Source organism: Ailuropoda melanoleuca, chromosome 3, assembly GCF_002007445.2.
Source record: "Ailuropoda melanoleuca isolate Jingjing chromosome 3, ASM200744v2, whole genome shotgun sequence".
Lineage (NCBI taxonomy): Eukaryota > Metazoa > Chordata > Mammalia > Carnivora > Ursidae > Ailuropoda > Ailuropoda melanoleuca.
Genome location: NC_048220.1, coordinates 50,396,713 through 50,420,671, shown reverse-complemented (window position 1 = coordinate 50,420,671; position 23,959 = coordinate 50,396,713). Strand labels below are relative to the sequence as shown.

The following is a 23,959-nucleotide window of genomic DNA, read 5'->3' as shown; positions in this document are numbered from 1 at the left end:
TATTTGATTTGATGTGGGTCTAGTTCCTTGGAAAAATTGTAATTCATATTTATGTTTTTAATTTCTGGTCAGTTCAAAGTATATTCATTTGAGAAATATTTTTAAACACCTACTTAAAATAAGTACTTTTCTGGTTTCTGGGGATTCAGCAGTGTTTTTATGGGACTTGTTATAATGCTTATATGGATTTTATAATGGGTGGAGAGACAGACATTAAACCTTTAAATATATATCAAAGGTACCAAGTAGTGTTTAATGTTATTAAAATATTAATAATAATAAAGGCCTTAAAAAATGATGGCCAGTATACTGCACATGGAATGCTTACATCTCTGCTTTATAGCTACAGACTGCAATACACAGAGTAACACTGGCTCAGACAGCAGTGCCTGTGCTTTGTGGAAGTGCCCTGAAAAACAAAGGGGTTCAGCCCTTGTTAGATGCTATTACTATGTACTTGCCTTCACCCGAAGAGCGCAACTCTGAATTTCTGTGAGTATGCAAGCCATAGATTCAAATCTTACAGCCTTGAGAAAACAGGCAGATAGGTCTCGTTTCACGAAGAGTAGTTGAATCACCATTTTTAAAATAACATTGGTGAAGGATATAATTGTAAATAATATAGAGCTATATGAAATTTTATTTGAAAGGTATATTTGTCATTATCTTTTTCTTTTTTTTTTTTTTTTAAGATTTTATTTATTTATTTGACACAGAGAGAGACAGCCAGCAAGAGAGGGAGCACAAGCAGAGGGAGTGGGAGAGGAAGAAGCAGGCTCTCAGCAGAGCAGGGAGCTTGATGTGGGGCCCGATCCCAGGACCCTGGGATCACACCCTGACCTGAAGGCAGACGCTCAACGACTGAGCCACCCAGGCACCCCTGTCATTATCTTTTGTAACCTCCTATGTTTACAGATGGAGGTAGAATGTCTGGCTTTTTTGCTGTATAAAAGTACAAGTGTTTATCATGTTGTCTTGGTTAAAAAAAATAAGCAGTATAGTGAGGATGTTTGATAAATTTTCGGTAAATACGTTTATACTACTTTTCAAGATTTTTAATAAGCTCAAAATACTTTGTGGCTGTGAAGACAGGTCATCGTTTTACTTCTCTTGTCACTAACAGCTTTGTACTTAGTAATAAATCCTCTAAAATACAGGTGAGCATTGTGCAAAATGGCAGGCAGGAATGGACTTTAATCCTTTAAGTAGGACATTATCACTTTTCATATCTCTCAGTTGGAGATGCATTAATGGTGAAGTGATTATGAGCATGATCTGTGTACTGCCTGGATCCCAGCTCTTCCAAGTTATTTAACCTCTCACCTGTAAAATGCAGAAAATAGGACCTATCTCACTGGATTGTTACAAGAATCAAATGAGTTAATATTGATAAAGCATATGGAACAGTTTCTAGTATATGGTAGACTGTAAGTATTTACTAAAGTTAAAAGTTGGCGAGAATAGGGATAAGATTGGAGAAGTTCTGTAATAGAAGTGTCTCACCTGCTTTGAGTCGTGGGCTCCTTTGTAACTAATGAGAACATGGAGCTTTTCCTCAGAAAAATTGTACCTATGCACAGAATTTGGCAATTTCAAAGGGATTCAGACTTTCTGAAACTTAACGCACACTAATTTAAGGACATCAGTCTGTAAGAATGTTGGCTGTGTAAACAGTTTCAAGTTTATAGTGTAGATTTCTATGGTTATGTGATTGGAGAGAAGGTGGGAGGGAGTGAAAGTAGTAATGGGAAAGCATCTGCCTGTATGTATACCTTGTACGGGCTTTTATGAGAAGTGGTTTGATGTCCTTAGGTCTATTTTCTTAGGAATGAACTCTATGTAGTAGAATTACTTGCAAGTAGAGGTAATATTTGGGGGAGAATCCATTATTTCTAGTTTTGAAGAATCAATGATAAGATCTCCATTAAATAATTCAGTCGAGTGGAGGAAGGGAGGTAATTAGTGCTGACATTATTTAATCAGTCTGAGTAGCTAAACTAGAAGATATGAGGGAGGACGTTAAGGTTAAGTTTGTGGAATGATTCTGATCTGTATAGATACATGGGAAGTATATTTTAAAGGCTTTTCTGGAATGTCTCAATTTGTAGGCAGTGGTATAAGGGTGACTTATGTGCCCTGGCATTTAAAGTTCTTCATGACAAGCAGCGGGGACCACTGGTGTTTCTGCGCATTTACTCAGGCATGATAAAACCCCAGTCGGCCATTTATAATATTAATGGAAACTGCACGTAAGTAGAAGCTTAGGTTATTTTCTAAAACTGCACTCATTTCTTTAAAAATTCTTTTACTAATACAAATCATGGTTTTTACAGGGAGAGAATAAGTCGTCTTCTTCTGCCATTTGCTGACCAACATACAGAAATCCCTTCCCTGACTGCTGGTAACATTGCTTTGACTGTTGGCCTTAAACATGTAAGTGACCAGATGGCTTCTTGAGAAAATAATAGCTTAAATGTTTAATTAGAAGCAGATATTTTGCAGTAGCAAAAACCCACAAACAATCCAAATAGCCATCAATAGCGGGATAGAGAATATTGTAGCATATTCATCAACATGGTTGAATCTCATAGTAGAAAGAAAGAAAATTACAGAAGACTATGAACAGTATGGATTATATTCATGTAAAGTTCAAATTCAGGTAGAAGAGTAACTATATTCTATTCATGGATACATACCTGTGTTTTAAGTTTAATAAATATTTTGTTATTGAGGTTTCTTCCTGTTTCAGTCACTGCTGACAGTTTAACCTTATAACAGTCCAGATAGTAACTGAAGATATTTTGCCAATAAAGGCTCCATGAGGGCAAGGATTTTAGTTTCTTTTGTTCTGTCTCTTTAGTCCCTAGATCAGTGTATCACACGTAGTAGGAGGTTCATAACTTTTGTCAGTTGAATGGATGAAAATAGTTGATGCTGTATGTGTTTTTGCTAGGTTAGAGCTATAGGGACATTTCATTTATATATGGATTAAATTGAATACATTTTCTCATTAAACTTTGGTATATTTGGCATTTAGGATAACCATTGTTACTATGAACATTTTTTTAAACTCTTTATGGTTAATTGCAGGATTCAGGATCCGTTAGTATAAAATTTCCACAGTCAGGGCACCTGGGTGGCTCATTCGGTTAAGCGTCTGCCTTTGGCTCTGGTCACGATCCCAGGCTCCTGGGATTGAGCCCCACATTGGGCTCCCTACTCAGCAAGGAGTCAGCTTTTCTCTCTGCCTCCTGCTTATGCTCTCTCACTCTCAAATATATTATTTTTTAAAAAGATTTTATTTAATAAAATTTCCACAGTCCAAATATTGAACTTCTAGCATTGAAAATGTCCTCTGTCCACCTGAAGGCATGAGCTCCACGTACATATTGGAAGGAATTACAGAAGTACATTTGAAATATTGCTTCAGTAGGAATATCTTTACAGAGAAGGAAGCTGGCACAGAACTTTGTAATATTAAAGTTTAAAAGTGAAATTACAGTTAAAAAATTGACGTCTATAAGGAAGCTATCAGTTTTGCATAGTCTAGAGAATTCTAGTTATGTTTGTTTATTTTAGTTAATAGAGGATTTTTTTTTGTAAAACTAATAAATTTTTACTGGTGGTAAAACTCTATAATGGACTTCTAGTAGAATTAACCTAGTTTGACACGATTGAAAATTTAGGAAGGTACATTATTTGTTTAACCAGATAAATTTTGGATGTGTAGTGTGTGTGAGAGAGTGTGTATTTTATTGTTAGGATTTTATAGCAGTATTTTGGAATTCTTACACAAGTTAAATTAGCTTTACCTCTGCGAAGTTATAATGAGCTTTATGAATTTGTCTCTGTTTTAAGTTCTGTTGGAAGTGTCACATGAAAATTTTTCCTATTTGGTGGATCTTGGTGGAAACTGAGTGATTGTCAAGAGCCTGTTTTGTTCCAGAGCATCTTGTTTGCTTACAGACTGCCACTGGAGACACCATTGTCTCGTCCAAGTCCAGTGCATTAGCTGCAGCTCGTCGAGCCGAAAGGGAAGGAGAAAAGAAGCATAGACAAAACAATGAAGCAGAGAAACTTTTATTGGCTGGAGTGGAGATTCCAGAACCTGTTTTCTTCTGTACCATAGAGCCCCCTTCAGTGGCTAGGCAGCCAGGTACAAATAGTTTTAGTATATTAATTAATTAGTGCTCTCATAATGTAGATAGAAATATTTACGTTATACTCTCAAAAGATATCTTACGTGATTTGAGTTCAGTTTTATCAGAATTTGTGGGTATTGTGATTTAGTCTCATTTTTTATTTAAGATGTTTTGATTTTTACAAACTCCTTTTATTTATTCTTTTCTTAGATCTTAGCCATTTTTTGCATATCATAGTCTTCCTTACTCTTGTTCTTGTGGTGCTGTCTGTGACATTCTAAGTAACTCGTGTCAGGACTGCCCTTCCAGTTCCAATAATTGATTTGATAGTTACTGATTCATAACTCATTCATTTTCTCATCATCATTTATAAAATGCTCCTTTTCCTTGTTTTCTAGCTCAACCTTTAGAACTCAGTGGAGATACTTATATACTATAGTTAATGCTGTTTGACGTTGTTGAGTGTTGTGAGCTTCGTTCTTTAGCCTGTTTACTCAGATATCTTTAGTGCCTTCTCATTACTTACAGCACAAGCCCAGACTCCTTAATGTGCTATATAAATATCATGATTTCAGCTGTATTATTTCCAGTTAGCTTTGGTTACATATTACAGAAGCCCCCTCAAATAACAGTTGCTTTAATGACAAAAGTTTATTTCTTTCCCTTGTAAAATATGTCTGGAGTCGGTAGCCCAGGGGTTAGAGGGTGATGTCATCAGGCACCCAGCCTCCAGTTTTTCTGCCCTGACTCTCTGAGTGCATAGCTCCTATCCTTAGTTATAGCACAATTGCTGCTAGGGCCTTTGGCATCCCAGTAGCGTTCCTGACAGAGGAATGGATTAAGGAAGAGGAAGATGTGTCCCTTTCCCTTTTAAAATTTCTTCTGTGTCATTGGCTATCACTTAGACATACGGCCACTCAGTTGCAAGGGAGTCTGATAGATGCAGTCTTTTAGCTAGGCAGCAGCAGAATAGAGCGGAAGACCACTAGCAGTCTCTGATACCAGTCTTCTTCTTGGCCTCATTTCTTGAAACTTCCTCCTTCATTCTGAACCCTCTTCTTTCACCAAACAAAAATAAAATAGAATACTCTCACCTTATACTTAACATAATAAACTAGTTCCAATTTCCTGAAGGTACCATGCTCTTTTTGCATTGCTGTTTCTTTTAATTTGTTCTGTCTTATGATGGCATGCCCTGACCTTGTCCACCTGGAAATTGTTTACTCTTTCTTTAGAAAATCTCATCTTAAGCATCATTTCTTTTTGAGGCTCTCACTGATTTCCTATATTAAATTTTTGAAGGACAAACCTAGTTCTACAGGTGGTATGAGAAGCCATTTTTGCCACTTGAAAACAATTTGGACTTACAGATGATGAAAAAATGAAAGCAGCCATTTATTGCCTCCCCATGTCATCTTGAGTACTGAGGGGGTAAGGAAGGGAAAGATCCCTAGCCAAGTTAGGGGTTTCGGTTCCTCACCAGTCTAGCTGGAGTTCACACAGAAGAAGTCTGAGTACTGGTCTAAGAGAGCCTGCAAATACTGAAGGGAACTAGGTCTGTGCTTGTCCAGTTGGTAAAGGAACAGCGATTAAGTAACAACGAGTGCAGCAGCAGTTTTCTTGTCAGCTTAAAATGCCCTGAGGCCAACTAAGTGTAGTCTTGACTCCAGTGGAGGAGAATCGGGCTGCCCAGTTACATCAGAGTTCACCCATGCTAGTTATATCAGGTGTACTCAGGTACTGTAGAGCAGGGGCTGCTCAAACAAAATAATCGGAGTTCTTAAAAATACATTTGAAAGTCATTTCAAACATGGTGTGGGTATGTGAATTCAAATTGTGGGACTGCCGTTAAGTTGCACCAGCCAATTTTAAATCTAAAAAAGCCTCAGCTTTTAACTGCTTGAGGAGAAAAAGTTTAGTGTCCAAAGTAAGTCTGATTAATGGGCATTAGCTTAGAGGTCCTAAGCCCCACAGGGGAGGGGACTTCCTAGAGTCTCCCTTGGAATTCTTTCACATAGATCTACATATTCTTTTTTCTGGCCTTCATTGTATTTACCCCGTAGTCCTCCTGTTTTAGCACCTGACACCCAATAAACTCCTGAAAGATAGACTTATAAATATTCTTTATAAATATTTTTGAGTGAATTTGTTATATACAGTAAAGTTACTATGTTTTCATTCCAAGAGCCCTAGTGTCGTATTATTTCTTTCTTTGAAAGTCTGAAAATAAGATATTATTTAAGATAATGCCCCTTAGCCTCAATGTGTATAATACATCTCTTGGAATTCTTGTTAAGTGCAGACTCTGATTCAGTCTGGAATGTGAGATTTTGTATTTCTAATAGGCTCCAGGTGTTGCCAGTGTTGCTGATCCTTGATCCCAACTTTGGGATATCAGGAGTCTAGAAGAACACTGTGCAGTGGAAACACAACATCCACTTTAACCTAAAATTAGAGCCACGTTAAAAAAAAGTAAACTGGCAAAATTAATTTTGATGGTACATTTTACTTAATCTAGTATATCAAAAATAGTACCATTTCAGCATATAATCAATATAAAAAATTAATGAGGTATTTTACTTTCTTTTTTTCACATTAAGTCTTTGAAACCTAGTGTGTACTTTATACTTAGAGCACACATCAGTTTAGACTAGTAATATCCTGATGAGATGGCTCATGACTACTACTTGGACAGTGCATATCTAGAAATTTATATCCCTAAGACCGCTCTAACTGTGTGACTGATAAGGTTGGTTCATTAATCCATTGCTCAGCTCTTTTCTTGAGCCACACTTTCTGTCTGTGAAACTTCTAACATCTTTTGTAGAGAGGGAGAGTACACTGAACAGTTCATTGTATTAAAGTGTCACTTGACTTAAGAGGCCATATTTAACGTTTATAAATAATATGTTCTTCCTCTTTGGGTGTGATAATTCATCATAGAGTGATCGTTTTAGCATCTCTTTATTCATGATGTGATTTAGGTGCCTTTTGCCAGTTTCTCATTATTGCTTCTGTTTCTGAAGGCATTTTACTTTTTTGTCAGCTCCTAGATTGATTTTTGTGAAACATAATCAGATGGTTATTGTCCCAGTTAAAACCCTTCAGTGGCTTCCCAGTGGAGATCCAAACTCTTTACCCTGGCTTACAAAACCTTACATGATATGATTCCTGCCACACCTTTGCCTCCTCATCTGATGCTACTCTCCCTTTTGCCCCCTGATATCCAGCTACCCTGGCCATCTTGTTATTTTTCCATTAGCAAAACCATTCCTTGCACAGCCATTTCCTGTGTCTGGAATTCTTTTTCTTCGCGATTTTGCATACAAGCCATTCTTTTCTATGTCTTCATCTAAATTGTCTTGGAGAGGCCTTCCCAGATCATTCAGTCTCAGATAACGTTACTCCTATCACTATCTTACCATCTTCTTTTATTTTCTACAAACCATTTATAGCTGTTTGAAATGTTCTTTTTCAAAATTTGTTTGCTTGTTCATTTTTTTCCCCATTTGAACATATGTCACATTATCTAAAAAATGTAAAAATAACAGTTAACTGTTTATCCCTTAGATTTGGATTATGCACTGAAATGCCTTCAGCGTGAAGATCCCAGTTTGAAAGTGAAGCTGGATCCTTTCTGGACAGGTATGCATTTTATTATTTAATCCCAGAAATCTTTCTTTTTTTTTTTTTTTTTTAAATTTTATTATTATATTATGTTAATCACCATACAGTACATCCCCAGATTCCGATGTAAAGTTTGATGCTTCATTAGTTGCGTATAACACCCAGTGCACCATGCAATACGTGCCCTCCTTACTACCCATCACCAGTCTATCCCATTCCCCCACCCCCTCCCCTCTGAAGTCTTCAGTTTGTTTCTCATAGTCCATAGTCTCTCATGTTTCATTCCCCCTTCTGATTACCCCCCTTTTCTTTATCCCTTTCTTCCCCTACCGATCATCCTAGTTCTTATGTTCCATAGATGAGAGAAATCATATGATAATTGTCTTTCTCTGCTTGACTTATTTCACTTAGCATTATCTCCTCCAGTGCCGTCCATGTTGCAGCAAATGTTGAGAATTCGTTCTTTCTGATAGCTGAGTAATATTCCATTGTATATATGGACCACAGCTTCTTAATCCAGTCATCTGTTGAAGGGCATCTCGGCTCCTTCCATGATTTGGCTATTGTGGACAATGCAGCTATGAACATTGGGGTGCATATGGCCCTTCTCTTTACTACGTCTGTATCTTTGGGGTAAACACCCAGTAGTGCAATGGCTGGGTCATAGGGTAGTTCAATTTTTAACTTTTTAAGGGACCTCCACACTGTTTTCCAGAGTGGCTGTACCAACTTGCATTCCCACCAACAATGTAGGAGGGATCCCCTTTCTCCACATCCTCTCCAACAATTGTTGTTTCTTGCCTTGTCTATCTTTGCCATTCTAACTGGCGTAAGGTGGTATCTCAGTGTGGTTTTGATTTGAATTTCCCTGATGGCTAATGATTTTGAACATTTTTTCATGTGTCTGTTAGCCATTTGTATGTCTTCATTGGAAAAGTGTCTGTTCATATCTTCTGCCCATTTTATGATTTGTTTATTTGTTTCTCGTGTATTGAGTTTGAGAAGTTCTTTGTAGATCTTGGATACCAGTCCTTTATCTGTGGTGTCCTTTGCAAATATATTCTCCCATTCCGTGGGCTGTCTCTTAGTTTTTTTGACTGTTTCCTTGGCTGTGCAGAAGCTCTTTATCCTGATAAAGTCCCATAAGTTCATTTTATCTTTTATTTCTCTTGCCTTTGGAGATGTGTCGTGAAAAAGGTTGCTCTGGCCGATGTCATAGAAGTTGTTGCCTATGTTCTCCTCTAGAATTTTGATGGATTCCTGTCTCACATTGAGGTCTTTCATCCATTTGGAGTTTATTTTTGTGTATGGTGTGAGAGAGTGGTCAAGTTTCATTCTTTTGCATGTAGCTGTCCAATTTTCCCAGCACCATTTATTGAAGAGACTGTCTTTTTTCCACCGGATGTTTTTTCCTGCTTTATCAAAGATTAGTTGCCCAAAGAGCCGAGGGTCCATTTCTGGGTTCTCTATTCTGTTCCATTGGTCGATGTGTCTGTTTTTGTGCCAGTACCATGCTGTCTTTGTGATCACAGCTTTGTAGTACAGCTCGAAATCCGGCATTGTGATGCCCCCAGCTTTGTTTTTCCTTTTCAACAGTTCCTTGGAGATTCGGGGCCTTTTCTGGTTCCATACAAATTTAAGGACTATTTGTTCCAGTTCTTTGAAAAATGTCCTCGGTATTTTGATCGGGATAGCATTGAAAGTGTAGATTGCTCTGGGTAGTATGGACATTTTAACTATGTTAATTCTTCCAATCCATGAGCATGGAATATTTTTCCATCTTTTTATGTCTTCCTCAATATCTTTCAAAAGTGATCTATAGTTTCTAGCATATAGGTCCTTTACGTCTCTGGTTAAGTTAATTCCAAGGTAACGCATGGTTTTTGGTGTTATTGTAAATGGGATGGATTCCCTAATTTCTCTTTCTTCAGTCTCGTTATTCGTGTATAGAAATGCAACTGATTTCTGGGCATTGATTTTGTATCCTGCCACCTTACTGAATTGTTCTATAACTTCTAATAGTTTGGGAGTGGATTCCTTTGGGTTTTCCATATAGAGTATCATGTCATCTGCAAAGAGAGACAGTTTGACTTCTTCTTTGCCGATTTGGATACCTTTGATCCCTTTTTGTCTTCTGATTGCTGTTGCAAGGACTTCTAGTACTATGTTGAATAATAGTGGCGAGAGTGGGCATCCTTGTCGTGTTCCTGATCTTAAGGGAAAGGCTTCCAGCTTTTCCCCATTGAGAATAATGCTTGCAGTAGGCTTTTCATAGATGGCTTTTATGAGATTGAGAAATGTACCCTCTATTCCTACACTCTGAAGGGTTTTAATCAGGAAAGGATGCTGTATTTTGTCAAATGCTTTTTCTGCATCAATTGAGAGGATCATATGGTTCTTGAGTCTTTTCTTGTTGATATGATGTATCACATTGATTGATTTGCGAGTGTTGAACCATGCTTGCATCCCAGGTATGAATCCCACTTGGTCATGATGGATAATCCTTTTAATGTACTGTTGGATTCTATTAGCAAGGATCTTGTTGAGGATTTTGGCATCCATATTCATTAGAGAAATCGGTCTGTAATTCTCCTTTTTGAGGGGGTCTTTGCCTGGTTTGGGGATCAAGGTAATATTAGCCTCATAGAATGAGTTTGGTAGCTTTCCTTCTGTTTCTATTTTTTGAAATAGCTTTAGGAGAATAGGTATTATTTCTTCTTTGAATGTTTGGTAGAATTCCCCAGGAAAACCGTCTGGGCCTGGAGTTTTATTATTTGGAAGGTTGTTTATCACTGACTCAATTTCTTCATAGTTAATTGGCCTATTTAAGAAATCTATTTCTTCCTGTTTCAGTCTTGGTAGTTTATAGGTTTCCAGGAAGGCCTCCATCTCTTCCAGATTGTTTAGTTTTTTGGCATATAGCTGTTGATAAAAGTTTCTAATAATCCTTGCAATTTCAATGGTGCTGGTCGTGACCTCTCCCTTTTCAGTCATAATTTTAATAATCTCAGTCCTTTCTCTTTGTTTTTGGACAAGTTTTGCCAGTGGTCTATCAATTTTATGGATTCTCTCAAAGAACCAGCTTCTAGTCCTGTTGATCTGCTCTACTGTGGTTCTGGTCTCTAATTCATTGATTTCTGCTCTAATCTTGGTCAACTCCTTCCTTGTCAGTGGGTTAGGCCTGTCCCTCTGTTGCTGTTCCAGTTTCTTGAGGTGAGAATATAGAAACTGCATTTTAGATTTTTCTATTCTTTTGAGTGAGGCTTGGATGGCTATGTATTTCCCCCTTAGGACTGCCTTTGCAGTATCCCATAGGTTTTGGACCGTTGTGTATTCATTCTCGTTGGTCTCCATAAATTGTTTAATTTGTTTTTTGATTTCCTGGTTTATCGAGTCATTCTTGAGCAGGATGGTTCTTAGCCTCCAAGTGTTTGAGTTTCTTCCAGGTTTTTCCTTGTGGTTGAGTTCCAATTTCAGAGCGTTGTGGTCTGAGAATATGCAGGGGATAATTTCAATCTTTTGGTATTGGCTGAGACCTGTTTTGTGTCCCAGAGCATGATCTATTCTTGAGAATGTTCCATGGGCATTTGAATAGAATGAGTATTCTTTGGTTCTGGGGTGTAGTGTTCTATATATATCTATGAGGTCCAACTCGTCGAGTATGGCATTCAAAGCCTTTGATTCTTTGCTTAGTTTTTGCCAGGGTGTTCTGTCTATTTCTGATAGTGGGGTGTTGAGGTCCCCTACTATTACTGTGTTCTTATCTATATGTCTCTTTATTTTGGTTAAGAGTTGGCTTGTGTATCTTGCTGCTCCCCTGTTGGGGGCATATATATTAATAATTGTCATATCCACTTGTTGAATACTTCCTTTAAGAATAATATAGTGCCCTTCTGTATCTCTCTCTATGGCCTCTAGTTTAAAATCCAGTCTATCTGATATGAGAATTGCTACTCCAGCTTTCTTTTGAGGTCCATTTGCGTGGAAGATGGTACTCCATCCCCTTACTCTAAGTCTGAATGCATCTTTGGGTTCAAAATGAGTCTCTTGTAGACAGCAAATGGATGGGTCATGTCTTTTTATCCAATCTGCAACCCTGTGGCGTTTTATGGGAGAGTTTAAGCCATTTAGATTGATAGAGATTATTGACAGATATGATTTTAATGATGCCATTTCTCTTTAAAGTCTTTGTATCGGTTGTGACTTGCTGCTCTGTATCACTCTTGGGGCCTTTTTACCTTTATAGAGCCCCCCTTAATATCTCCTGTAGGGCTGGTTTCGTGGTTACGAAATTGGTTAATGACTGGCGATTTTGGAACGTCTTTATTTCTCCATCAATTCTGAATGACAGCTTTGGCTGGATAAAGGATCCTTGGCTGCATGTTTTTCTCTGAAAGAGCTTTAAAATTGCCCCCCCCAAGCCTTTCTCTCATTCCAGGTCCCCAGAAATCTTTCAATAATAGTATGTGTGTGTGTGTATGTGTATTTAAATGCATATATCTAAAACATGATTGGTTCATGCCCCTGAAAGAAAAAACTTTCTCTTTTGGTTCTCTCATAATAGAAATTTCTGATTATCATGTTGACTGTCAAGCTATTAGTTTCTCAGTATAATTATACCTCACTTACCTAAAGCACTCTTTATCATTTCAGCTTTCCAGAAGACAGCCTTTTGTGAAATTTTGAAATAAGGTTCAGCCCTAAGACAAAGTCTTGACCCTCTAACGCTAAGGTTTATAGACTCAGGATACTAAGGGGAGGGAGCAAAGGTGCTTTTAATGTCACTAACTCACCTAAGATGGGGGAGAAGTGACTGCTTACGTCCTAACACCGTGGGAGGAAGTAGAGCTAAAGTAGGTGGCAAGAAGTTTGTGTGTATTACATACAGTAGAAGAACACACGTTCTATGCTGCATCTTTTTAGGAAGGCAGGTAAAGTTTAAGATTTTAGAAAAAGTTCCTTTGAAAGATCATAAATTTGTCTTTAAGGATAAACTGATTTAGTTAATCTTTAAAACAGGATGTATTTTATTTCCCGAATTCCAGCTAAATGAGGTAGTAATTAATGCTGAAGGATACAACAAGCAGTTAAACTTTTTATTTAAAAAAAAAAACCTTCATTAAAAAAATGCCAATACATGTTTGTTTTAAATAGCAACACACAAGGGTACAAAGTACTAAATTTTTTTTTAAGATTTTATTTGAGAGAGACCAGGAGAGAGAGCACCAGCAGGGGTGGGGGAGAGGGAGAAGCAGGCTCCCTGCTTAGCTGGGAGCCGGATGTGGGGCTCAGTCCCAGGACCCTGTGATCATGACCGAAGCTGAAGGCAGACGCTCAACTGACTGAGCCACCAAGGTGCCTCACAAAGTACAAAATTAAAGTTTCCCTTTTTGTCCATTCTACTTTTACGCAGGTAACAACTGAAAATGTGAATAACGTTTCACACTACCAAATGTCTTCTGTTATGCTGTGTTATAAATCACAGTGTATTTCTTACACACACACACACACACACACACAGATATAGATTATAACAAGTCATTCTATTTGTATTGTTCTACAACTTGTTTTTCCCAAATAATCCACTTCTTTAACTTTATATTAAAGAACAGCAATTGTACACAAAATAATCCTTTTTGTTGTTCCTTACATTTATAATTCTATTGTAGTGAAGGGATAAAATTAGAGCCAGCCAAAGGAAGAGACAGGGCAGAATCTGGGAGAGTTCTAAACGCCTGTCTTCCTTCATCTTAAAGGGATGTGTTAAGCTTTTGATAAAGAGTATTGCCAACCAGAGAGGCTCACCCCAGCCCTGTTCAGAGTTTTTATTAAGGCTGGATCACATACTGCTTATGTGGTTGACCTTTAGTTTCTAGTACCTCCTATAAGTTGAGGCTGCTACTTTTACTCTCCAGGTTGGAACTGATAGGGCAATTCCAAAGCCCACATCATAAATCACATCATTACACAATCTGGTGGACAAAGCCCCCAGACAAACAGATACTTTGCCAGGCAGCATCCTGCCCTAAAGATAACATACCAGTAGCTGAAGACAAGGGCCATATCTCTCTTTGGGTGAGGTTAATTCTTCACTACGTAGGTGGCATATGAATAAGATTGAGCAAGTATGGATTCCTTGCACTGTACTTTTTCTCATACACAAAGACCTTCTTAAGGAATAACAACCATTGTTCTACAGAAATTTTCTAAAAAGCATGCATTGGGCACCTCACTTGGTTAAGTGTCTGCCTTCAGCTCAGGTCATGATCCCAGGGTCCGAGGATCCGGCCCCCCACCCACCACCCCCTACCCCGCATTGGGCTCCCTGCTCAGCAGAGAGCCTGCTTCTCCCTCTCCCTCTTCCCTCTGATCATGCTGTCTCTCAAATAAATAAATAAAAATCTTTTTAAAAAAATAAAAAGCCTGTCTTGCTTGGTTTTGATACAAATTTTGCTTACTCTAACAAAGGCCCTAAATAACACCAGTTCAAAGAAGATAAAGGTCAGTTTCTTTGTTGAATAAAGGTCCAAACTAGTCTGAAAGATTTGACTACTCACAAAACTATAAGGTCTCCAGGATGAGTGGAATATACCAGTGTGGTTGGGAATGTTTCAGAAAAGGTTATCCTCTTCACCCCCTCAGTTAACAAGATGTTTCCCTCATCTGCATGTTTCAAGACAGTTTGCTACATCTTCAGTAAGAGAACAGCTTTATTCTTTTTTTAAAGGTATAACCCAGAAGTTGCCAGCATCCGTTACATTCCTGTTCCATTGACCAGAACTAAGCTATATGGTTGGGAAGTATAGTACTAGCCAGGTGCTACCTGCCTGATTAAACTATCTCATAATAAGGACAGAATAGCCTAGCAATTTACTTTTTAAATTAAAAACATTTTTTTTTCTTTTTATCTGAGCTTTATGCCCAATGTGGAGCTTGAACTCACACCCTGAGATCAAGAGTTGCATGTTCTAGTAACTAAGCCAGTCAGGTGCTCCAGCAATTCGCTTTTTTAAAAAATATTTTTTATTTTTGGTTTTTTTGTTTATTGATTTGAGAGAGAAACAGCACACAAGTAGGGGGGAGGGAGAGGGAGAGGGAGAAGCAGACCCCCCGATGAGCTGGAAGCCTGACATGGACCTTGATCTCAGGACCCTGAGATCATGACCTGAACCGAAAGCAGACGCTTAACCATCTAAGCCACCGAGGTGCCCAAACAATTCACTTTTAATTGACTTATGCACCCAGAAAAGTTAAAAACTGTTTTGAGGAGGTGCCAAAAGAAATTAGCAAAGAAACTTGGTTTGTAATGAATGAAAAATAACATTGAAATCATACCTTTATATAGTATTTTGTGATAAACATAATTTTTTTTGATCTTGGTTTTATTTTCTTCCTCTTTTAACCAGACCGTCCTCTGTGGTATGGGGGAGTTACATATTGAGATTATTCATGACCGAATCAAAAGGGAATATGGACTGGAAACCTATCTAGGGCCTCTCCAGGTGGCATACCGAGAGACCATCCTAAATGCAGTTCATGCCACAGGTAAAACAAAACATTTAGAATTTGCTGTTTCTGTTTCTTTCTCTCCAGGATCTGTCTTCTGAAAGCAGGGTTCTTAGTCCCTAGTATCTTCCATCAGTGGGCATAGGGTTTTGTTTTTGTTTTTTAAGATTTTATTTATTTGACAGGGAGAGCAAGCACAACCAGGGAGAGAGACACGGAGAGGGAGAAGCAGGCTTCCCACTGAGCAGGGAGCCCGACTAGGAGGGGTGGGTGGCCCTCAGGCTCAATCCCAGGACCTGACCTGAGCCAGAGGCAGATGCTTAATCAGCTGAGCCACCCAGGAGCCCCAGGCATAAATTTTATGTGTGTGTTTTCTTTTTTTTTTTTTCCCCTGGATTTGGTTCTGTTTTGTTTTAACCCAGCTCTCCTTTTACCACTCAGTACATCAAGCAAACGATGAGCCTTACCAAACAAATATGCTTTTCAGTGGTGGTCATGGGGTAGAAAAAGCGCTTGGTGTATGTGGCTCATACTAATCCTCACTACCAGAATGAGTATAAGAATTTGAAGTTGAGGGGCGCCTGGGTGGCACCGCAGTTGGGCGTCTGCCTTCGGCTCAGGGCGTGATCCCTGCGTTGTGGGATCGAGCCCCACATCAGGCTCTTCTGCTGAGCCTGCTTCTTCCTCTCCCACTCCCCCTGCTTGTGTCCCTCTCTCGCTGGTTGTCTCTATCTCTGTTGAATAAATAAATAAAATCTTAAAAAAAAAAAAAAAAGAATTTGAAGTTGATGTGTTATTTTTACTCTATAATAAGTGAGTGGAAAATAATTTCATCTATTTAATATGATAATGTTATGCTGATGATGTTCTTGGGAAAGTACAGTTTTTATGTTTCCCAAAATTTAAGAATTCATGCTTTTTCTATATATGATAGTTTCAGTTTGGTTTTCTTAAGCACAGGAACATGACAATCACTCCTTTTCCACAAGGAGTAAACATGGAGAGATTTCTGAAAAAATCATAGAGAAAAGATGTTAAGGATAACCAGATGTAACTCAATGATTTATAAAAAAGGCCAGGTGGTTACTTTTCAGTAAAACTTGTAAAACTGAACAAGCGGAATGTAGGAGCAAGTGATATGAGGAATGAGGATTTCTGGTTTTGGACTTTTTATCTGGAAAAACTGAAATGCTGAGAAAATGCAGATCTTTATTTTTACTTTTATTTTTTTAGAAAGAGAGCGTGTGCAAGCTGGGGCTTAGGGCAGAGGGAGAGGGAGAGAAAGAATCTTAAGCAGGCGCCACGCTCAGCACAGAGGCCAACACGGGGCTTGATCTCACAACCCTGAGATCATGACCTGACCTGAAATCAAGAGTCAAACGCTTAACCTGCGAAGCCACCCCAGCACCCCTAAATAACATCTTTTAAATTAATGTCTGAGCTGGCTAGAACATATGGAAATTTCCAGTCAAAAAGAAAGCTGGAGCAAGAATCTCGGAAAAGAAGTCAGCACCAAAGCAGCTAGCTATTCTGGAGGTATCTGTAGTAGTTACCTCTAACCTAGTGCTTGAGGGTCACATGCTCATGGAAATAATTAACTGGGAAAATCTTCTCCACAAAAAGAAGACGACAAGGAAGCTTGTCTGTCTCTGGGGGCAAGGGGCAAAATTGTAGGAATTTGTAACCATTGGCTTCTGATAGGGTTTTTAACCTAAATTCGTAAGAACCAGTTTTTTGGAGAAAAGCTCCAAACAAAGAATTTAGTATAAAGTGCTCATGAATTGATAATATTACAAAGATCCTGGAAAAAACAAACATAGGGCCTCTAGATAAATGTACATTTAACCCATTCCTCAAAGAAAATCCAATAGATAAAGGAGTATTAAATCACAATTCAAAAAATATTTTCAGGTTACAAAATCATGAAAAAAGGCACAATGAGCAAAAAAGGCAGTAGAAACAGCATCAGTCAAAACAGCAAAGGCTTCTGATATTGGAATTATTGGATGCAGGATATAAAAGAACTATATTTTTGAAGAAATAAAAGAGATAGAAAGTATTAGTAAGGAACAAGAGTCCATCAAGAATAAACAGGCACTAGAACATTATGGTATGTTAAAAAGGAAGGAAATGCTCTATATTGTAGGGGAATGTCATAAGGACACAGGAACCAACTTGAAGAGGCTCTGCTGGCCATATCTGAATGAATTAGAATAGTGTTTAAGTCTAGTAATTATAGGCCATTGAGACAAAGTAGGGATTCATGAGTCCCTACTGGTAATAGATAAACAAATGGGGAGGAAGAGGGAGTTCTTCCTTAGAGTGGAATTCCAACTCCTGACTGTTAGATGTTGAGGAGGAGGGTTGGAGTAGGAAAATAGCCATTTTGCAACTCTTGTGATCGTTAAATATTGGGTGTCTGGAGGAGCAGCATATTTGCATAGTCTTTAAAGGGCCTCCACACAGATGCTTATTAGTTGCAAGGTAAACAACTAGTAAGTAGACGCTGTAGCAATATGATGATGAATCATTAATGAGGGGCAGGTTGACATTGTGTACATCCAGAAAGTTTTAAAAAGTTACATTACAAAAACCAAATTAAATGGACAACCACAGTGTTCATAGATAAGAAGACTAGATATCGTGTAGTTACCAAGTTAACCCAAAGAAGTGTGTCAGACATGAATACGTATTATAAAGCCACAGTGGTTTATGATACTAATTAAACTACAGACAAATAGACCGGTGGAACAAACCAGAAGACCTAGAAGCAGACTCATACATATGTGGAAATTGATTTATGTCAGAGCATTATTGCAGTTCAGTGGCCAAGGATGGATTGACTATTCTATAAATGGGCCTATGATAATTATCCATACAGAAAGATTTAATTAGATTCCCGCTCCATGCCATACATAAAAATCACTTGCAGTTGAATCAGAAAACTAAAACATGGGGGTGCCTGGCTGTCTCTGCCTATAGAGCATGTGATTCTTTTTTTTTTTTTTTTTAAAGATTTTATTTATTTATTTGACAGAGACAGCCAGCAAGAGAAGGAACACAAGTAGGGGGAGTGGGAGAGGAAGAAGCAGGCTCCCAGCGGAGAAGCCTGATGTGGGGCTCAATCCCAGAACGCTGGGATCACGCCCTGAGCCGAAGGCAGACGCTTAACCGCTGTGCCACCCAGGCACCCCGAGCATGTGATTCTTGATCTCAGAATTATGAGTTCAAGCCCCACAGTGGGTGCAGAGATTACTTAAAAGATAAAATCTTAAAAAAAAAATCAAACCAAACAAAAAAACCCTAAACATGAAAGAAGAGATGCAGAATTTTCCTTGTAGTATGAAGTATGAAGAAAATAAATGCTGGGGCACCTGGGTGGCTCAGTCGTTAAGCGTCTGCCTTTGGCTCAGGTCATGATCCCAGCTTTCTGGGATCGAGCCCTGCATCTGGCTCCCTGCTCAGCAGGAAGCCTGCTTCTCCCTCTCCCACTCCCCCTGCTTGTGTTCCCTCTCTCTTTGTCAAATAAATAAAATCTTAAAAAAAAAAAAAGCTAATATATGAAAAACAACAAACCCCAAAACTTTATGAAAGGAAAATCTTCAAATTTTGAAAGAAAATACAGAAATATCCTAGTAACCAGGATAAGGTAGGACTTATAGAACACCAAAAGTTGAAACCGTGAACTAAAAGATTGATAAATTTGATGTTATTAAAATGAAGAATTTGTTTACTGGAATACACTATAAAGAAGGCAAAAAGATAAAAGTTGAGGAAAGATATTTGCATTATATAGAAAGGGTCAAAACATTAATATCCAGAATATATAAACAAATTTTAAAGATCACTGAAAGTATGACAGCCAAGAGAAATGTGACCAAAAAAGATTCAACGGTATTTCACAAAAAAGATACCCAGAAAACCCATGGACATATTAAGAGATTCTTAGTAATGATTAGGATCATGCAGTTTATGAGATACTATTTTACACCAGTAGAATTGGTAAGAATTAAATCAGACAGTGCCAAGTGTTAGTGAGATGTTGAGCAATGGAAACTCCTAAAAACTTCTGATGGGAGTGTAAATTATATAACCACTGGGAAAACAACTTGGTATCTTCCTTGTGAAGTTGACTGTGTGCAGACTGCACTACTCAGCAGTTCTTCTCCTGGGTTTATGCCCTAGGGAAACTCTTACACATGTGCACTGAGAGACAGATATAAGAATTTTCATAATAGCATTGTAATAAAAAACCTGTAAGAAAAAACAGCACAAATGTTTACAGACAGGGAATGTATAAGTTGTACTCTATTCATACCATAGAGTATTTTACAGTTATGAAAAAGAATGAGCTACATCAACATGCATCACCCCAGAGGACCTACAAATGTGAAGCGGGAGGTGTCTGGGTGGCTCAGTTGGTTGAGCATGTGCCTTTAGCTAAGGTCGCGATCCCAGGGTCCTGGAATCGAGCCCCACATCAGGCTCCCTGCTGAGCAGGGAGCCTGCTTTTCCTTCTCCCTCAGCCCCTCCCACCTGCTCATTCTCTCTCTCTCAAATAAATAAAATCTTAGAAAAAATGTGAAGCAAAAGAAGCAAGTTGCAGGGTACATAATAGGATAACAAATTCAAAACACAGCAGAGTGAACTGTATTGTTTGGGGATACATGCATATGTAATATGACTAAGGAAAAGCATGGGAATGATTAAATACATCATGATAGCGGTTGCTTTGGAAGACTTGTAGGTTACTGGTAATGGTCTATTTCTCAGTAGTTTTAGGTTTCATAAATGATCCCTTAAGTAAAAAATAGTTCATAGTATAAAAATTAGCTCAAAAAGGAATCATAAAGAGGAATTGTAAGCTGTAATTCTCAATTTTACTTTGGGCTGTATGTTACTCTGTTACATGGTCCCTCACATAAATACAGCGTAGTTTTGTTTTAGTAAAATATTGGAGATTGGTGACAGGTGTAGGTTGTTAGCAAATGATAGATGCTGTTTTCAATCTTTAAAAAGTCACTAGTTTGAGAAAAGCCCAAAATGCATAAAACATTACTGGAAGAATATGGAAGTTAGCAGTTTATGGGTTGACAGAATTAAAAAAGCCTTTTAATTTTCATTAGATAACCTTTTGTACTCTAGTTAAATAAAAGTTTTGGAATTAAAAGAATTTTAGTCACATAAGATATTTCAGAAAGTTTAAATGAGTCATCTGCATATCAGAACTTGTGGGATCATCTGCCTCAACACATCTCAGCACTGAAGCAATATTGATCAGTGATTCACACCTGGCTTCTAACATTGGTGAACACAGAAGCAAACGCTTTCTTGGTAGAACTTTTTACTCTGTCATGTTTATATTGTATTTAGTGCCATTGTAATATTTTCTCCCACTTTATCTTCTTTGAGACTTTGAACTTGTTGACTGTAATTTTGCAAGTTGCGGCATCTTGATATCTTTCTGGAACAAATCTCTGAGGTACTATAATCAATTTGTTCATAGATACCTTAGATAGAACTTTAGGAGACAAACGGCATCTTGTGACTGTAGAGCTGGAAGTAAAACCAATTGAAACATCCTCTGTTACGCCAGTTATCAAGTATGCTGCAAGTGTTAGTGAAGATCTTCCAAAGGTCTCCCAAGAGGCCATTGAAAATGGAATTCACAGTGCATGCCTCCAAGGTAAGGTACTCAAATAAGAGTAAGCGTTAGTCTCACACACAACCACTTAGTCACTCCTAATATCATAGATTAATTCTTTTTTTCCAACTTTGGTAGTATTTTCTTACTATCTCTTTTGATTATGTGTATGTTACACCTTTTTCCATTTTCCCACAGTCCTTGGATATTCTGTTCTAGGTGGGGGGTTTTTGTTTGTTGGTTGGTTTGGTTTTTTTTTTTTCTTTTAAGATTTTATTTATTTATTTGACAGAGACAGCCAGCGAGAGAGGGAACACAAGCAGGGGGAGTGGGAGAGGAAGAAGCAGGCTCCTAGCGGAGGAGCCTGATGTGCTCAATCCCAGAACGCCAGGATCACGCCCTGAGCCGAAGGCAGACGCTTAACGACTGCGCCACCCAGGCGCCCGTTTGTTTTTTTTCCCATCTTCACTTTGCTTTTCACAATTTTAGAGGTCTCTATGAATACAATTTCTTCCCTCCCTCCCTTCCTTCCTTTTACTTATTTATTTGTTAGCACAAGCAGGGGGAGCAGCGGGCAGAGGGAGAAGCAGGCTTCTCTCTGAGCAGGGAGCCCAGCGCGGGGCAACGGATACAATTTCTACCTCAGCACTTTCTTCAGCCATGTCCAGTCTAGTTATAAGCCCATCAAAGACATTCTTCATTTATTTTACTGTGTTTTTGATTTCAGGGATTTGTTTTTGGTTCTTTTTTTAGGACTTCTCCTCTCTCTGTTTAAATGCCCATCTGTCTGTTGTTGCATGTGGTCTACTTTATCAGAGTCCTCAGCAAATCAATCATGTGCTAGGATTATTACAACATCCTTACCATGTCTGGTTCTGATGCTTGTTCTGTATTCATATTGTGCTTTTGCATTTTAATATGCCTTGTAATTTTTTCTTGCTGGCCAGACATGATGTACTGGGTAAAAGGAATGGCTGTAAACATGCCTTTAGTAATGTGGAGATCAGGTGTGGGGGAAAGGGAAGTATTCTCTAGCCCTAGGACTAGGATTCAGTTTTACAGTGAGCCCGTGCCTCTGGACTGGGAGCTGCACACATGTTTATTTTTTTTTCCACTGGCCTCAGGCTGGACAGGACTGCTAGGGTGGACTGGAGTTTGGTACATCACTCAAGTCGGTTAGGTCCTGCTAATGCCCCTGCTGGTTAGGCTCTAGTTAACTGGTTTCCGCTGACAGCAGGACTTTGTAAGAACAGTGTGCTCTGGAGTATTACAGAATGGTTTCTTTACCCTTCTGTCAGAAGTATAAGGAGATTTTTCTCTGATACTTAGGGTAAGAACCTGCTTGAGCTCCTGTAGGTAAACCTCACAAAATTGTGGGGGGTCCACCTTATGATTTATGACTGGGTCCCCCTGGAGTGTTTTAACTCCCAGACTTGTCCACACTGAGCCTCCAGCAGTTCATCAGTTATAGTTGAGGTTTCCTACCCTGGCAGTGGTTCCTGGGCTAGTGAGCCTCTGCTCCAGGAAGCTGTGACTTCCGATGTTCACCTGTCTCTCAAGTGTTTGGGGCAGTGGTTTTGTCCTTTGTCTTCTCCTCTCTTATGGATCCAAGAAGAGTTGCTGATTTTTCTGTCTGTTCCGCTTCTTACTTCCTGGGACAGAGTGACAGCTTATAAGCTGCCTCCATGAACTGGAAACCAGAAGTCCTCTCCCTGTATCTACTCCTCACTGCATATTGAGTGCTAACACAGTTGTTTTTTCCTTGCCTAGGACCATTGCTTGGATCCCCAATTCAAGATGTGGCGATTACTTTACATTCACTGGTAATTCATCCTGGTACCTCCACAACGATGATTTCTGCCTGTGTCTCGAGATGCATACAAAAGGTATAGAACTACCTGTGTTATCCTTTCTGCTTTAAGGTGACTCTCCTGGCAGTAGTGCATCACTGCTGCACAGGCAGCCGTGCTTGGCAGAGCCTCAGACTGATTTTTTTTTAAAGATTTTATTTATTTGACAAAGTGACAGCGAGAGAGGGAACACAAGCAGGGGGAGTGGGAGAGGGAGAAGCAGGCTCCCCACTGAGCAGGGAGCCCGATGTTGGGTTCTATCCCAGAATGCTGGGATCATGACCTGAGCCGAAGGCAGATGCTTACCAACTGAGCCACCCTGGTGCCCCAGTGCCTCAGACTGTTAATGTTGCCTTCTCAGTCCTGTAGTCAAGAAGGGTTTGTACCTTGGGGAATCTTTGAGTTCTTAATCACCATGGTTATATTTGAAAGAGAACCTAGGAAATTAGCACGATGGCCAGGAAATCTCTGATTTTGCCAGGGAGGCAGGTTTCCTTAGTCGGCATTTCTGGTTTCCTCATCCCAGACACACAACTGTTAGAGGTAAGCTTGGTAGTTTGAGTAGGGGACGTTTTGGGGGTCAGCCGGGCCCAAGATGGACTGTGATCTAAAGAACACTAAAGATGGAGGGGCACCTGGGTGGCACAGCGGTTGGGCGTCTGCCTTCGGCTCAGGGCATGATCCCGGCATTGTGGGATCGAGCCCCACGTCAGGCTCCTCCGCTATGAGCCTGCTTCTTCCTCTCCCACTCCCCCTGCTTGTGTTCCTTCTCTCGCTGGCTGTCTCTATCTCTGTCTAATAAATAAATAAAATCTTTAAAAAAAAAAAAAAAACACTAAAGATGGAATATTAGTTTCAATTTTGGAGTCCCTGTTTATCTGAGTAAGACTACCTTAATCAAAGATCACTGAAATCAGAGAAGTCTCACTGAAAAAAGTTTCAAGCACCTAACCTTAGGAAAGTAATCAAGCAGTCTGATCTTAGCATGGTTATCTGCCTGTGTGTCCTTGAGTGTCTTGCCTCAGTAGGATACCAGAGCTGAAGTAACTCACAGGATCTTAGTGTGCTAAGTGCTGATTCTGTGCGTTCCTCTCAGTGTGGGAATACTGGAGTTCTGTAGGTGATAGATTTGCATTAAAACACTTGCTTATTAGGGGCGCCTGGGTGGCACAGCGGTTGGGCGTCTGCCT

At 39.1% G+C, this 23,959-nt stretch overlaps 1 protein-coding gene across 1 annotated transcript in view; it reads left to right on the top strand.

The window, feature by feature from the left end:
• Window positions 1-23,959, top strand: part of GFM2 (GTP dependent ribosome recycling factor mitochondrial 2) — a 63,525-nt gene that overhangs the window by 33,218 nt on the left and 6,348 nt on the right. The window contains exons 11-19 of the mRNA XM_034656365.1: window positions 344-492; window positions 2,109-2,249; window positions 2,334-2,433; window positions 3,967-4,156; window positions 7,713-7,787; window positions 9,087-9,097; window positions 15,176-15,314; window positions 20,782-20,961; window positions 22,690-22,805. Coding sequence (XP_034512256.1) covers window positions 344-492; window positions 2,109-2,249; window positions 2,334-2,433; window positions 3,967-4,156; window positions 7,713-7,787; window positions 9,087-9,097; window positions 15,176-15,314; window positions 20,782-20,961; window positions 22,690-22,805 — 1,101 coding nt within the window. The remainder of the gene's footprint in view (window positions 1-343; window positions 493-2,108; window positions 2,250-2,333; window positions 2,434-3,966; window positions 4,157-7,712; window positions 7,788-9,086; window positions 9,098-15,175; window positions 15,315-20,781; window positions 20,962-22,689; window positions 22,806-23,959) is intronic.